Source organism: Malaclemys terrapin, chromosome 19 (genome assembly GCF_027887155.1).
Source record: "Malaclemys terrapin pileata isolate rMalTer1 chromosome 19, rMalTer1.hap1, whole genome shotgun sequence".
NCBI lineage: Eukaryota > Metazoa > Chordata > Testudines > Emydidae > Malaclemys > Malaclemys terrapin.
The window spans coordinates 8,074,315-8,092,372 of NC_071523.1; the positions used below are offsets into that span (position 1 = coordinate 8,074,315).

The 18,058-nt window shown below is 40.5% G+C and overlaps 1 protein-coding gene across 2 annotated transcripts in view; it reads right to left on the bottom strand.

Annotated features, from left to right (window-relative positions):
* Positions 1–18,058, bottom strand: part of CAPZB (capping actin protein of muscle Z-line subunit beta) — a 111,862-nt gene that overhangs the window by 32,623 nt on the left and 61,181 nt on the right. For both annotated transcript variants that reach the window (XM_054009226.1, XM_054009225.1), the window contains exon 4: positions 9,490–9,603. In XM_054009226.1, coding sequence (XP_053865201.1) covers positions 9,490–9,603 — 114 coding nt within the window. The remainder of the gene's footprint in view (positions 1–9,489; positions 9,604–18,058) is intronic.

Consider the following 18,058-nt stretch of genomic DNA (forward strand, 5'->3'; position numbering starts at 1 on the left):
TATACATCTGGTTAAGCACACATGTAAAAATGTTGCAAGTGGTGGCATATTAGTATTTCTTTCTGGTAGCACCCAGAATGCACTAAGTATTTTCATTCAACAAGTCTCCCCATAGGCTTTACAACAGAGCAGTGCCTTTAGGAAGAAGGCACAGCCATGTATGTGTGAAAAGCTGACCAAGTAGATTCACAGGGGCTGGCAATGTTCCCTCTAATTTTTTTACATTCGTGTGCAGAATGAATTTTGTTATGTGCGCCAATATGGAGGTGATGTGTGGCCAAGGGGTTTGGAATGTGGGCTCAGGGCTGGGGGTGGGTGGGTGAGTGAGGGCTCTGGGGTGGAGCCGGGGATGAAGGGTTTGGGGTGCAGGAGGGGGCTCAGGGCTGGGCAGAAGGTTGAGGTGCAGGAGGGGGCTCAGGGCTGGGGTAGAAGCTTGAGGTGCGGAGGGGGCTCAGGGCTGGGGTAGAAGCTTGAGGTGCGGGAGGGGAGGGGGGTTGAGGGCTCTGGCTGATGGCTCTGGGGTGGGGATGAGATGAGGATGAGAGATTTGGGGTGCAGGCTTTCCCAAGGCTGTGGCAGGGAGAAAGGACTCCCCCCAGCCCTCTCTCACCGCAGCAGCCCAGGGCCGGGGGAGAGGCACCTCTCCCCGCCTGCGCGGCCCTTCATAGCCTGCTGCGCAGCTTAGAGGGAATTTAGGCTGGCACCATCAGTAGAACAAAGTGGGTGTAGAGAAGCGGGATAAGATAAATGTGTATGAGAAGCAGTTTTGAGGATGTTTACAAGAAACTTGAACATGATGTGACACTAATGGAGAAGCCAGCGTAGAGATTTAGAGAGAGGAGCTGATGCACAAGGAGAACAAACAACAAGGAGAACTATTATTTGACTTCAGCAAATGAAGTCTGTACAATACAAAGTGATTAAAAACTATAGGCAAAAAGACATTGACACGGTTGACTCTAAAAAGAACAGGATAAGATATCAGCTTACCTAGGTCAATGGGATTGTATTGTTGTTTCTGACCAACAATCACCTCAATCCATCTACTAGAAGTCTTATATCTATGTATAGTCATATGCATAGGGGAACTTGGTTGTAACACTTCTTCCTCAAGCTGGAAGGACAAGAGTGGTGGACACTTCACTTAGGCCACGTCTACTATACTGAGAGCCTCTGTAAATCCATGAACTAAGAGCTCTATGGCAGGAGTACCATCAGCAGCACTGTTAATACAAACTGAATGCTTGAATAACTTACTCCATTTTGGACACTAACCAAGTCTGCAATTCAACAGGATAGTGGGCGCAATGAAGTGTTACTCAGCCAGTGCATTTTCAGAAATGAGATGATTAAGACTATGAGAACACTTTGTGATCTTTCAAGTTGTCACAGACAAGGACTTAATAAATCCTATTTAACCCAAGAAAGACCAAAAAGAGGTTCCCTAAAATGGAATGTCAACATTTAAACTTCTCCAATGTTTAGGGTGACTAGATAGCAACTGTGAAAAAACGGGACAGGGGTGCGGGGTAATAGGTGCCTATATAAGAAAAAGTCCCAAAAAACAGGACTGTTCCTTTAAAAACAGGACATCTGGTACCCTACCCATGTTACTGAACTAGCCAAAGGCTGCCAGGACTCATCTACCTGAAATAGTTTTCTAAAAAAATCCAGACAAGAGGCATCTTTCCACAGGGAAGTCTATTTCCATTCACTTCAGAAGCCTCTTCTTCTTAACAATAAGGGATGATTAGATTACTTAAAGCACTGATTATCTCCAACCCTAAACAAAAGAACATGGAATGTAAAATAGTTACATTTATCCAGACTCACTGGTCCTCATTATGCTTTGATTTCAATCAATTGCACATATGCCCATTAAGTTAAGGGCAATAAATTACAACCATGTGTTTGAAGGAATATTCTTCTCAGTGTGGGAAGTGCAGAGGCAAGGATTTAACCGAACTGGGTAAAATGTTAGATTGCATAAGGGAGTAATAAACTAATGAACAAAAGGATATTAGGACATTAGCTTTAGGCAGTATAAGTGTTAAATCTGGCAGCAAGAGATCAAAATTAAAGTTACCATTTCGGCAAAAGGTCTGCATTTCTGTGAAATACAACTAATAATCTTAAAACCACATATGATATGTATCTGCTAGGGATTGAATTAATACCAAGTTTACTTCTTCTGACTCAAGTTGAATTCACTTCTGCTCTCCACAAGTGTTAACCCAACCAACACTGCCTGCCCAGCAAAATGTTCTCCTGCGGCCCCACCCCGACACACACACACACACACACACACACACACTTAGTTTCTCCCAGATTTATAGATTTGTGAAATTAAGGTGCACCAACAACTATCTGAAGATTCCTGTGAGAATTTAAATTAAAATCAAATGGAAGGAACGGGGTAAGGTCATAATTGGCAAGGAGAGAGGAGTTTAGCATGGCTGAATGAAGTAATGATATGCAGTTATGAAGGATTAAATAGGAATAAGAAGGCTTACTGACAGAAAAACTGGGAGACTGTTTCACAACAAGAGATATGGGGCAGTCCGTGGAATTATTTAAAACTAGATTGGACAGGGCACCAGGTATACATGGTAATGAACAATTCTGCAGTGGCTACATAGACTGAAGATACTAGCAGCCTAGTAGTATCTTAATGCTCAAGATTCTACTTTTCTAAGCAATTCTATATGATTTTGTAATTCAAGCTTCACCCAACATGTTTTCAGATTAAAGTGCTGACATCAAATGAATTGCCAATAAGGAGTCTAGGGAAGACCAACATTTAAAGACTCTGACACTAGTGAACAAATATGAATAGATTATCTAACGGATTATTTATATAAAGCCCTAACACTGTTTTCCTGAATCACCCCCTCTTAGCCATTTCCAAACAGGATCACCACTTGCTACATAGGTTCTGATGGTTCATTCATGTACGTGACTTGTTCCCCACCTGCAGATAAGGGGTTAGAACAGTATTCTAGAGGATCTAAGGTGTAGGCTGAGCAGTGCTGGCACAGAGAACCCCAGGAGCAGCCAATTCTTTGAACAAAGTCTGAGCTGAACTTCATGCAGTATTATTGTTAATTTAAAGTAATAAAAACCAAACCCCAGGACAGGGGAGAGTCTGAACTCTACTCTGACTGCCTGTATTTGAAAAAACAGTTTGGGAATAGAACCTGCTCACAAAAAACACTCAATTCTTCAAGAGATGGATATATTTCTCTTCCACCCCAAGAAATGACATTGGAATAATCAGTCCAAAATCTTTTAAAACCAGAAAATGAAGCATTTGCCATATGGAATGAACTCTGAGAACCAAGGGCTTAGCATTACTTTGGGCCTGGTCGAGAAGAGCTTTGCTTTTATCCAACCTATTATTCTTGCCCGCAATCTCCCAGACTGACTGGTCTGTAGTCAAGCCTATTACATTGTCTGACAGCAGTAATTCCGGACAACTGCTTACTAATGAGACAACGTCAAAGTCAGATTATTTAAAGATGACAGATCTAATTTAGAATTCAAATTCAGAAAGCCCTAAGAGAAGACAATATGGTTCCCAATTTTAAAATAATAATTTCACATCAGAGAGATAGCTCTACAAGATTCTTCTAACCCAGGGATCGGCAATGTTTGACACGTGGCTCGCCAGGGTAAGCACCCTGGCTGGCCAGGCCGGTTTGTTTACCTGCTGCGTCCGCAGCTTCAGCCAATCGTGGCTCTCACTGGCCGCGGCAGGTAAACAAACCGGCTCGGTCCACCAGGGTGCTTGCCTTGGGGGGCCGCGTGCCAAAGGCTGCTGATCCCTGTTCTAACCTCTGCTTCCTGATATGCTAGCAGCATCTCTGGTGGGATTTGCAATATAAATTGTTTTGCTGTTTTAAGTTATCTACACAATTGATCTCTGTTGCCATGATGAAGTGCATTGCAGCATCTTACTGTCATTGGGGGCTCTGACCAATGACCAAACAACTTCTGTCATCTTGAGAACAGTGAGCAAGAGGTACTGACAACTAATCAGCAAAGGAAAGTGCTGGAGTTAAGATAAATCAACAAAGCCCCAAAGTGCTTGCGCAAACCCCAAGATGAACCCTCACTATGGAAGACATTTAACTGCCTGGGGAATATATACTAGAGCCTGGAGTTCTCATTAAAATTCTTCTCTCAAAAATTTTTCTTTTTTTTTTTTAAACAGCAGAAATTATACTTGCTGTTTAAATTTTATATTAGCTGTTGGTAATATGTCTGTTACCCCTCTGGCAAACATAACAGCACAACTGTTTCAGGCTTCACTTTCAAGTATTGTATATAAAATATCCTCTAAACTGGAGGAAGAGGGAGATGTTTACACTTAGCCTGTTGAATCACTGTTGCAATACACTCAGCATCTGCTCTAACAACCCCAGAGGCACTAATGTCATCAAGGAAGTTCTGGGGTTCCCTTCTCCTTCATCTGCAATGCAGAAGACAGGCATAACAAAGCAAGCAGCGGCAAGGTGCCTTCAGAGGTGTGGCTTTAAGTTTGCCAAACAAAGCGTGGCTAAAAGTTGTATCACTTCAACGAAGAACCTATCTGTTCAATGTGACTGACATTCTGAAGTGGTGAAAATGAGTTTCTAGAATATCATTCAGAAGCATATTTGTATATTTCCTGCAAAGTGAAAAGGGTTACTAAGACGTGGTTCCTTTAGAGCATGAATTCCCTCCCTCCCCACCCCCCAAGAAAGGCTGTGTCACTTCAATATAAGCCCGCACTAAGATAGTCAGCAACCTACTCAGTTTTCTAGGTTCACACACAATAATTCCAAACCTGGTTTGAGACATTTTACAGCGCTGAGAGGTATCTGGCTTTTACTGGGAATTTATAACCACACTGGTTCAGTGTTTTGGAATTGCTGCACCATTCAGGCCTTGACCAGTGCCACAAAAAAGCACTGCCAAACCAGAGGGATCAGTGACACCTTTAGTCAGGCACTTCAAGAATCAGAGCTACTTCTGGTTTTCTCATGGACGTGCAGCATTTTTTCCCCCAGCTATAGCAGGCCATCAGAACTGCATCATTGCAACTATCATATTGCTTTCCTCTTTCAGCTCTCCGCACACTTAAATTCCCACGATTTCAGCAGCTGTTACAGTGGTAACTGCTAGAGTCAGAAGCAATATTTATTCTATCTGAAAGCTTGAAATCCAGTAGTATGTATTGTTCACATCAGCTGCTAAAGTCATATGCAACTGAAGAAAGACAAGAGGCTGTTTTTTAAAAAGCTCCAATCTTCCATGATCCAGGATCTGTGAACACCGTTCAGAATTATTAATTTTTAGTTATGCATTTTTTGAAGTCAGAGCAATCATGGATTGCCAACATCCAAACCCAGCTGTGTGTTTAAGGAAAATTCAGACTCAAGGACTACTGTAAGAAACTACCTATGCTGTTCACATCTCACCATGCCTGCTTCAGCTAAAAAAAATAAAATTAAAAAATAAAAATAAAAAAAAATTCCAATTTCAGGCATAATGAACATTTACAATCGTCATGTTTCCCGGTCCCTGTTTGAAAATTCTCCCTAAGCATAAAGGAATTTTAGGATAATTCAGTAAAATAGAAACCATACTTTTCTTCCTTCAGTGCACTTCTGAGATGATCATAAAGTTCCAAAAAGAGTCCTGCCCTCATAGCCACTCTTATTTAGTCTAACTGCTCTGCATGTCAATGTGTAGTGTCTCAGTCATTTCTGACTGATGACATAAGAAATCTGAGTAAGGAATGCCTCACACATCCCCTTTAATAACGTAGCCTCTCTAAAAGTTGGCCTGCCAAACTGAAAGATTAACTCTGAATGCAATTTCCTTTTATCAATTTTTTTACTTCTGTATTATGTACTACACTCCAAACCTGTTGCAGCATGGTTCACCTAAATATTAAAGAAATCTGTGTTGCTTTCTGCAGATTAAACTTGTTTTGAAAGGTAGTAAATCCATCTGATGAGACGGGTACAATTAGGACCACCTTAGTTCCACAGACCAATTCATTTTCATCTCTTTAGGACCTGGTCAGTGACTAGAGACTTCTCTTTGCTGGAAAAAGGTGGGGATTCTATTCTCAGTGGATTGCTAGAGTCCTTAAATATTGCCGTAAGTAATTAACAGCATCTGTTTTCAACAATATGAAAGCAAGTTGTGACTGTTAACATCAAGTTAAATGTAGTAATAAAACTAGACATGCAGTTACAATTTTAATCTTGGCTACTGGGATGCATGGCTGAAGTACCTTCACCAACTCAAGCAGTAAAATTCTTGAATTTTTTTTTATTAAATATACAAGAAGAGAAATGTGGTTAGCTATTCCCAATTTCATGAGTACACTGAATACTCCCTGTTAAAGAGCACGAGTGGCCTCAGTTTCCCCATATGAATGATGGGCATAACACACTGACGTATACTTAAATCCAGTACTAGCTAGTCAAAATGTAACAGCTGTGTTATATTATTTTCAGAGTGTGAATATGATTGGGTATCACTGCATTTAATCAGCAGCACTGCAATATGCAATGGAACTTGCTAACTAAAATGATTAGGTGAATCAATGGGGATAATCGCAAGCATCCAATAACGAGAGCTATTTAGACTTGATAATCTATGTTTAAAATAACTAAAAACATTCTCCTCCCTTCAAACAAACTACAGGGGGCAGAGATACATTTTCTGTGCAATGTCATTCCAACAGAAAATGAATTTGAAGACTTTGGTATCACAAATTACTCCAGTTATGCTCTCGGAGTCCTCTTGATGAATAGAGAGAGCTCAATAGGTCCCACTTGCCTAAACAGCACTGTACGCACACTGGTACCAGATACAGCATAATAAGTGCAGACTTTTATGATCTTGCATTTTAACCGAGTACAGGCTTGGCCTACATAGTGTATTACAGGAAGTACAGGTAGCAATGTCTACAGTTAAGGCTTCCCAGTACTTCCCATTATAAGACCCTATTTTCACTTGCTAATAATGTACCAAACTAACCTTTCTGGCTGAAGTTTCACATGTAAAGTGGTTTGTCTCTGGCAGATATTGTTTATTTTAAGTTTCGGGGGGCGGGGGGGAATGGTTTAGCCATTTCCAAGAACAAAATTAGGGAAAAATACATGGCTTTATCCACATTTAAAAAATGTTTGCAACCATTTTGTTTGAGAAACTAACACTACAATGCTTTAGAGGAGGGGCTTGAAATTTGGAAGGGGTTTGCCAGTATGTCCGGGATGTGCCCTTTGTTATTCCTCTAGAAAAAGACCCCAACTTGCACAGATAATAAGCCTCAGAAAATGCTCAGTTTGCACATGCTCAGCAGACACTTGTTAAGGGGTTTGGGCAGCTAAATTCTCTGAAGATATCCTCCAAGCTTGCTGTAGGGGCTGAGAGCAGGATTTTCACTGCAACTGCTGCTCTCAACTCCTGAGGGCCGCTTTGGTGGCTGGGTAATAGAAATGAGAGCAATGAGTGTGCTCTCAATGCTTCCCCTGCTGCCACCCAGGCAGACTGGAATGCAGAGAGGACAAGAATTTGACCAAGGTGGGGCAGCAATAGAGGGAGTAGACTAGGACCAGGAGTTTAGGAGACAGGGATGTAGACTAGGACTGGCTGGGCAAAAAGTAAGGGGAAACCAGACTAAGAGCCAATGTGGGGAAGGGGCAACGGAGATCAGACAAGGACACAGGGAGAAGAAAATAGTTTGTGATCACGTAATTAAAGATTGTATCATAACACACAAGGGGACTGAATTTAAGTTGCCAGAAATAAGGTTGACCATGCATTTCCTAACTTTTGAGCGCTTAACTTTGCAACTTTAACATTCTTTTGATATAGGTGTGTGTGTGTGTGTGTGTGTGTGTGTGTGTGTGTGTGTGTGTGTGTGTGTGTGTGTGTGATAAAAGTATTACAAAATATGAAGTTAAAACACACATTTAAGACTCTCCGTGGTATTCTACAGGTTACCCTTTTAAAAAAGCACCAAGATGTAATATCTTGCCAGATAAACATTTATAGCAGGTCAGATGAACAAAAGAAAGGAAGTGGTCAAGAACTAAAAATCTTTACTTTTTGCCTGCATTTGTTAGTGCCTGAGTAGTCTAAGTATTAACCATGGTAAGTAACTACATCTAAGGCTGTGTTTTTAATCACTAGCTTCTAGTAACATAGGCATAAGCCATTGAGATTTGCTCACATGCTTTTTATAGTAGTTAGAAATCTTCAATAATACAGCATTTATATTTCAGTCTACTATATATGTGTGAACTGTGAAATTAATAGAATTACTATTTACATCCCAGCAGTGACTAAGAGACCAAGGACTATACAAACCCCTTGCTAAATCTGATAATAAATCAAGCCCTATGATGAAAGAGGAGTTAAAACCCAGTCCAGCCTCAGCTTTCAAAAAACAGTTATTCAGTAAGGATTTAGAAATGTTGCCACTAAAAGCTGAGAGAGAGACTGTCAATTTACTAGTGCTAAACTGTCCCCCGACAATAGTTTTTCTACATATGATCTGTTAATTCCCACTTTCCAGGCACGTGGAATGGAAAGTAATGGAGAATTAGCCAGTCTAGCCTGCTGGAGTCCAGAAAACAGGGCATTCTACTTGGTTTCAAAGTTTTTAATGGAATTCTGTCTCTACTGGTGTGAAAAAATAGCACCTGACTGTTTGGAAAGATACAAGTCTTACTGAAAAAAGCGACAAAGAGTCCTGTGGCACCTTATAGACTAACAGACGTATTGGAGCATAAGCTTTCGTGGGTATGGAGCATAAGCTTTTGTGGGTATTCACCCATGAAAGCATATGCTCCAATACGTCTGTTAGTCTATAAGGTGCCACAGGACTCTGTCGCTTTTTACAGATCCAGACTAACACGGCTACCCCTCGGATACAAATCTTACTGAATGATCCTTGCACTAACAGTGAAGTTAAAATAAACCACACAACTGAATATATTTCAGTACGCCTGCAAATACTGTTTACAAGAGGATGTACAAATCACTTCAAGTCTCTTTAAAATTTACTCTCTGCTGTTGAGATTGTTTTCTTTCAGAGGACTCAGTTTTGGAGGGCTGGTAGAAAGAGGAAGAACAGATGGCTTAAGACTGAACTGGTCAAGACAAATAAGAACACAGGTCATTCCAGGGCAGGACTGCAGTTAGAAAAAGAAATGCAGGTGTGCCAGGAAAGAATTCTGCCCCTGTATCCCCTTCAGAGCTTGGCTTCAGTATCAGTTGACTTGTTTGATCACTCCTTACTCTACTAATGTTACAAATGGATAAAGTCTATCAACAGTCAATAAGCCTTTGTGTGCCCTTCTACTCCAATACACACTGCAAGCCACTCTCAAAGGCTGCTAGTGAATGTATTTCCTAGACTCAAGATATGTGAATGACGGAAGCAAAGAAAGCAGAGGGTTCTACATGGTAGAATTGACCTACAAGTCTCTGTACTGGTCAAAGGCATTGTTGGCTTCCACCTCCAGCTTGCGCAGGCGAGCGGATGGCATGGCACCGTCTTCTAGAGGAGGATCGTATTTGTTACTCCATGGTGATCTGTGGAGAGGCAAGGGGGAAAAAAAAAAGAAACTTAGACAATCAAGGCAACTCTGAAAGGCTTTGAGAAGTGTATGCTCAAACCACAGATGTTTGAACTTGCAACAAGAACTATTAATCTGTCAAAACTGGATCATAAACAGCCATTTCTGAACATTAATGGCAAGGGGACTCAGATTCCTAAAACTTGTTTAAAAAAAGAAGAACAGGAGTACTTGTGGCACCTTAGAGACTAACAAATTACTCTAAAACTTGTTTATAGCTTCTAACTTTCCCTATGGATCACCTCTTATCTTTGTGTTACCAGTGTAGGTGCAGTCATGTTTGGTGCTTGGTTTCCCTCCTCTCTCCCCCCCCTCCCCCCCCAAGTATGAGTAATTTTCAGTAATGACTCTTTGGAATTGGGGGGGCGGGGGGAGGGAGAGAGAGTCCTTAATGGTGGAAGCCACTGAAGCTTTAGCCATTAAAACTGCTTACTTGAAAGATTTTGTATACAGTTAGACTGGGTAGTTTATTTGGGAGTTTTTGTACACCACGAGATTTGTCAGGATTTGAGCCAATACTGTATAGCCTACAAATAAGATTCAAGTTCTCTTCCACTAACTGGTTTTATAAAACACACTACTACTTTTGTGCAACCATCAGGAAAACATTTAAACAGTATGCAAGACTTAACAGGATTTGTAAAACTGCAGGTTTTTTAATGAATTTCTCCAGGTGGCAGAGATTGCGTGCTCTCAGTGAAATGCTTGGTATTAAAGGGTTGATGGAGCTTTGTGCCTGCCTCTGAGAATTTTAGAATTCCCATTTTATAAGCCCACATTCTCCTTTGCATTTCCCCTGTGAACAACCAACCTGCATATAATCATTGCTAGTTTAAAAAGGTATCCCTAGCCTTTGCATGGGTGCTTTTTAAAATGCTCCAGTCTGCTAATACACATCAGGTTTAATGTAGTCCATACGCCAGGGCCTTTTCCTTCGGTAACCGCCATTTGTGATTAATTTCTCTAAGAGGTGTCTAGCTTGACATCTATTTAACGCACAGCACAAAGAATAGTCTGTTTCCATCTGGCTTTGCTTCCACCACATTTCATTCCCCTCCTACTCCTCTCGGCTGGATTCGGCTCAACAGGTGAGACACTAGGAAGAGTCAAGTCATTGCGTCACATCCAGCCACAGGAAGACTTTTCAGGCAGCAATTTCCCATTTTAAAAAAAGAAAAAACTCAATTGGTTTAGTGAATGTTACAAGACTGTATTACTTGTTTAACAGAGAATTCTGTCAAGTCAAAGATTCACACACAAAACAAGGGTTCCCCACCCCCAAAAGTGCAGGCTTTGCGGCATTCGTAAGTGAAACAGTACAAATATACACACAAGACAGTACAAATATAGATCTAAAATCTCAACCAGAGAGCATCAGAGAGCTGCAGACAGGACATCAGCCTCTATCACGCACCCTCTGAGGAATGAATAAAATAGAACCTGCACCCTGTGCAAACTGCAAATATCCCATACAGTCTGCAGCATTCATACAACATATGTGCTATTTATGTTCATAGTTGCAGCTTCTGTTCCTAAATGCTGCCCTCCCCCCGCCCCCCATCTTTTTTTAAGCACATAAGTCCTGAAAACTAAGTTGTGTTTCTGCAATTCCAGATGACATTTTGCTACTCCTCCAGGTGAACGGGAACCAGTGAGCAGGAAACCTGTGTTGACCAGAAGTGCCCTTGCAGCCCCCTCCTCTCCAATAATCAATTATGCATTACTTAACAGGGACACTGAACACCACCTTTTCCCATCAATAGTTATTTTGCCCTTCATAACATACTGGATCAAATATTCCAGCTTCCAAGTCAATTGTTTATTGGGTAAAAAAAGAGGTCAGGTGATCACCTGTGAGGTGGACAAATGTTTTACTAGGACCAGCTGTGAGAATTAGGTCCTCAGATCCCTAAGAACATGTGGAAAGCAGCTATTGCAGAAGTGAACATGGTAAAATGCTGGCTGACTTATCATCTGAAACCCAACATATTTATAGACCCAATCAAGGAAGGTTAGTGAAATGGGTCTCTGGTGGTGACTTTGTGGGGAGGTTGATCAATTTTTCTTAGGTTATTACTGGGTTATTTGATTTGATCTGGGATAACTGATGGGTCTTTATTTACAAAGAATTATCAAAGGCATCCAAAGAAATAGGTGGGCATTCTTAAGACACTTTGCTAACAACTCAAATATACTGGGTACAACTACTAAACAAGATAGCATTTCTGAGTGTGTCTGCTATATACCTCTGAAGAGAAGAATAGTTCTGACATCCAAAAGTTCCAACAGAAATGAAACATTCCTTAAATCAGCAGAAAGTATCAAAGTGTAAAGGACAACCGTGCTCTGAACAAAATCTAATATGCAATTAACCTATCCAAGCTGGTTCTGATGGCTACTCCTTCAGTCTTTATAAGAAGTTTCCTTACCACACCAACTATTTACACAAAATGTACAGTTATTCCAAACAAAAACCCAACCATCTAATCTTCAGGCTACAAAACCTGGAACTATGTACTTAACATACCATCTCCTTCATTCACATATAGAATGTTCTTACTATGGCGTCTCCCAGCATTTTGACTTCCGTATTCCCAACATTTATTAAACATACTGATTAATCTAGCTTTAATGTAGCAACAATATACAATGGCACAGAAGTGATGCACCCATTCCAACTCTTGCTTCAGATGGCACATGACAGCATTTCCTTGGTCTTTTTCTTTATAATCTTAGAAGTGCTCAGTTTGGGATCCAAATTTTATGCATGAATCAATCTATTTTATCAAATGCCAACTGCAACCATATTGTCAGAGCCCTTTAAGCTGGCAAGAGGAAACACACAAGGCTGCCTATCCCCTATTATAAACACTGGCCTCTGAACTCATGGCCATCCCCATTTCCATCACCTAATCTATTGCAGGAGTCAAAATTGGAAACATGAAGTTTTACTTTTGCTGGACAACTTGCTAACATACTCAACCTCTCCACCTTGAAGAGATCAAACTCCTTTCTTTTGGGAAGCTGGGTGGTCTTAAAATTAACTGAAAACTGCACCCTTACAAAAACGGACACTAATAAAATATTTTCAGTTATGAGGGGCACCTATAGACTTTTTATGTCTAGGGGTAATATCAGTAAATCTAAACAATATCTTTGAACACTCCACCACTACTCAACAAAATTCAGACTGACCTGATAAACAACCAGCGTCTCCAGCCTTCATTATGGGGCAATATTCATTTAGTTAAAATGAACATATCAGCAAGACTGCTATTTACAAACCTTCCCCACTATAAAAATTCCTGGATCAAGTTATCAAACAGTTTTCATGGCGAAACAACCAACCTAGGATTAACCTTAGTAAGTTATAATTATCCAAGGAAGTAAGGGGTCTTGTCCATCCAAATCGAAGCTATGCAGCATAGAATAATAGAAATTTAGGGCTAGAAGGGACCTTGAGAAGCCATCAAGTCTAGCACTCTGTGCTGTGTCAGAACCAAGAAACCTAAACCATCCTTGGCAAGTGTTTGTCCAACCCGTTTTTTTAAAACCTCTATTGATGGGGATTCCACACCCTCCCTTGGAAGCCTATTCCGGAGTTTAACTACCCTTAGAGTTAGAAAATCTTTCCCCAATACTTAATCTAAGATCTCCCTCGCTGCAAATTAAACTCACTGCTTCTTGCCCTATCCTCATCCGACATGGAGAACATCTGATCACCATCCTCTATAACAACCCTTATCAGATCCCCCTACTCAGTAGTCTTTTCTCAAGACTAAACATGCCTAGTTTTTTAAATCCTTATCAGTCAGGTTTTCTAAACCTTTTATCATTTTTGTTGCTCTCCCCTGGACTCTCTCCAATTTGTCTATATCTCTCAAAGTTTGGTGGCCAGAACTGGACACACTACTCCAGTTGAGGCCTCACCTATGTTGAGTAGAGTGGGACAATTACTTCCCAGGCCCTCCCTGTTGGTCAGAGTCAAGTCTAAAATGCTGTCCCCCTGGTTACTTACTCCAAAAAAGTTGTCCCTAATACATTTCAAGAACTTATTGGAAAATTTGTTTTTTGACATATTATTAACTACCCAGACAGCTGTTAGAAAAGTTAAGTCCCCCATTATTACCAGGTCTTCTGTTTTGGATATTTCTGTTATTTATTCTAGAAATGCCTCATCCACCTCCACTTCTGATTTGGTTGTGATGGTAGCGGTCTACTACAGACATCATCCCTATTTCTTACCCCATTTATCCTTACTTAGAGACTCAACTCGTCTGCCTCCCATCTCCTTCTGAACCTCAGAACAAATGTATATATTTTTGATGTAAAAACACAACACCTCCTCCCTTTACCCTACCTGTCATTCCTGAACAACCTATACCCCATTATACCAATATTCCAGCCATGAGACTTATCCCACCAAGTCTCTGTGATGCCAATTAAGTCATAATATAGTTTATATACTAATACTTCCAGTTCTTCCTGTTTATTCCCCATACACCCAGCACTTGTGCATAGATATCCACGATGTTGAGCAGATTCCCCCACTGACTTCTCTCTTGTTGCTCTTATGACCAGTTAGTAATTTTCCATGTTCCCCTTCACCCTCCCAAACATCTAACCCTCTTTTAAGGTCACCTTTTTCATACTTACAGGTGGGCTTTTGTTACCTGCTCCCTTTTAACCGCATTATGTTGTGATATGGGAACAGTAGGACTTCAATTCTAACCTACAGCAAGTATTAGCATGGCAAATGATTGAACAAGATAAAGAACTCCATCTAACTGGAGGAATTGTAACCTGCCTAAAACACGAGTTACCCAATACCGCTAAAAATAATCTGAATTTAACTCTCCTCTTGCAGAGCCGAGGGTCAGAAAGCTCCTAAACCTAAAGAATTGTTTACTCCCATGCCTACTACAGCATTTATTCAATGTCATCCAATAAAAGAAAATGTTTCAAAACCTTTGCCCATAAAGGGATTATAACTCTGAATGGACGTTTCAACTTCTTTATCCCCTTCAATCAATTGCAACACCACAATTTTATATACACTCATAATTAAAAATTTGACTAAGGCCCGTGCCAGCTCTTTCATCTCATCCAAGAAACAGAAGTAGTGCCAATACGCAAGAAATCCTAAAGCATTTTATTTCCAAATGTTACATAAGCCTATGGACAAGAGAGACAGACTATGTAAAAATAGGAACGAACAGGAAGAAAAAGCATCAGCACAGAAATTAGAGGCTCACTTGCTATCATTCATAAGGTCTAAATTCAATAGATTCCTATGCTGCAGTATTAATTTGCCCATAGTCTATTTCCCTGCTAACAAAATATGATCAGAACTAACTGTCCAAACTGTAAATCACCTAGCCTCACTGTGTCAGAATAACCCATTGTATTCCACATTTCTGGGTCACTGCCATTCCTACAAAACAAACTCCCCAATGCATTTCATCCCAGCTGTTGTTTGTTGGGTAACACCAAAGATATTTGTGGGTGTCAAAATGACAACATTTTCACTGACAGCAAAAATGTTTATCCTACATTTGTAGATCTCTGATGCAAAACAAGTTTTTTGGCACCTGGAATTTCTATGCAACATTGTTCACTTAGACTCTCAGCCTTAAGGACTAAACTGGATCAACACATTCCACAGAATGAGGACTGTCCTGCATTTACCTTTATACTTGATTATAAAATATAGCCCTAGAGCGGAAAAGCACCCTAATCTGCTATAGATCGATTGTACCTTCTTTCTCGAGAGGTTAGCCTGTAACATGAAATCTTGTACATAATGGATTAGCTATTTCATGGCCATTTCCTTCCTGATTCCTAAATACACCTCTACCCCGCTATAACGCGACCCAATATAACAAAAATTTGGATATAACGCGGTTAAAACAGCGCTCTGGGGAGGCGGGGCTGCGTGCTCCGGCGGATCAAAGCAAGTTCAATATAACGAGGTTTCACCTATAACACGGTAAGATTTTTTGGCTCCCAAGGACAGCGTTATATTGGGATAGAGATGTATTCTGTTTATTCTTCATAGATATTAAGGTCCCACTCTTCAGAAGAGGCTTCACCTTTTCAGACCCCTATGCCACACACAGCCCAATGAGGATTTGTGTGTGACCAAAGCCCCTTGCAAAACAGTAACCATCACTAAGTAATAGTGGAAGTTATTCATTTCACTCACCTTCCCAGAAGAAAAAAAATAAAAGGACTACACAAAGATAAGCTAAGATTTACACACGTCACAAATAAATACGAGCAAGAAAAAGCAGCATGCATCTCTGCTTCATTTAAATTTTAAAAGACAGAACAAAATTAATGTTCTGCCTTTCAACATCCTCTTCATTTTGCCTCTGAAACAGGTAATCTCTGTGCAAGTGTTCCAGTTTTCCTTCAGGTGGGTATGATTTAATTGCAAGTATTAGATTTCTTTTGCAGACTGCAGGAATGGAATTTTAAGGGAAGCCTATAACTTACATTTTTTCTGGCTAGTAGATCGTGGCATTTTCAACCCATTACAGCTGGAGCCAGCAGTAATTTTATCTAAATAAATTCATAACCCTACCCAAAATGTTTTTGGTGGAAGAGCACTCAGAACACTTCTAAAAGCTTAAATGGAGGCTATTTGAAGAAAGACAGATGGACAAAAGCACTTAGATTTCAAAAATCAGGCTTCCAATTTCCTTAAGAGAGAATGCTTTTTGTTTCAGCTAACAGGTTTCAAACTGTGCTGTTGGCACCAGCCTCCCCATAAGGATTCCATTTAAGAAAACGATCAAACATACTTAGGATGGAAGTGTGTGGAGAAAGTCAGAGACCTTGAAGTTTTATATCAAAAAAGCTCTGCCTTCACGCTCTGGATTGCACTGCCAGTTGATATCCCCCCAGACACCTGTGTCATTGCAGGAGAACGCAAATCAGTGCCTACAAGACTATGTGAATGTGCAGCTGCTACCAGAGTTGACACACAATAGTAGAAGCAAAACAAAAAGACAATCACTAATCCTATCACCACCAAAAAGAGAAGAGACTCTAATTTCCCTCTTCATATTTTATTAAAATTTTATTCACGTAGAATATTGATTAGTTAAAATTACTTTTTAAAGTCTCCAGTTTTTTCTAAAAATCCATTTATAAAATTTTAATTCCTTGTCTACTCCACTTTAGTTATTTATAAAGGGATCTTTTCAGCAAGGGAGAGAAGCTGAGTAATTATACAGAGAAAATAATGAAGCTCACCTTGCAGAAAGGACTGCCAAATGCACAAAGTAAACACACACAAAATAATAGGGAGAAAAATGCTTTTCTCTATTGCCTTTCAGTTACCAAAATCTCAGGTCTTTCAAGTAATTGGAGCAGGTACAATATTGTCACACAAGTGTCATTTTCAAGTGAACTGTGCCCCTTTAATTTTAGGGCTAGCGAAAGATGCTTGGCTGCATCTTGAAGACTGAAGTTCTCTACCCATGGCACAGATGCAGCACAAGAAGCATTGCCAGCTTTCCATATGCCCTGCCAAAATGCATCAGCTCTGATGAGGAAGGACCTCTTGGAGGGAATAGGGAAATGCAGTCTCCATGATCTAATCCCCTTTTACTTTGAGGCTGCCAGAGAAGATGCCAATGTGGCATATGACAGATGTAGCAATTTCCTGCAACATGTTTGGGAGATTTTACTGTACTAATTTTATACACCATTGTGGGCCAGAGATTGTGTTTAATTCCTTGGGGAGGTTGACCACAGCTCCTCCAGATGCTAAGAACAGTGGGAGGTGATTAAGCAAATTCACTTAGGTTGTAACATCTCCACAGATGTACCACCACCGGCTCAGATATATTAGTTCAAAGTGGATTCTCCAGAGACCAACAGACAAAAAGGACTTTCGGATAAACAGCTAAAGTTTAAACTGACTCAAGGCCTTTTTTCTGATCCAGCAAATGAACAGAACCTTCTATCCAAGGATGAGTGGGGGGCCACGAGCAATCCTTCCTGGGAACGGTTGGAAGGACTCTGGGCTACTGAGGCCCCATAAGATTGACTAATGACCTCTCGTAAGTTTTTGGCATGTGTATAGGAACTTATTGTTTTTATAGGTTTTCTTTGTAATGCCTTTACCTTAAGAAGAAATGTGCTTGCTTATTGTTGTGTAGTAACTTATAATTACTGGCAGTCATGTTGTTTATAGCCTTCTAAGAGAAAGCAAAGTGCAGATAATGGCCTGTTTGGGTAGCCCGACTTACTGGGAATAAAACAGTCTGGAAAAGCCCTGGCCAGGAGGAAGACATACACAGGTCTCTGCCCAAGAGAGGAGACAGTTGAGGATCTGTGAGTCTAGAGTGGGTGTCCTTGGTGCACCACAAAGGGGGAAGTTGCCCTGAACGGATATGAAC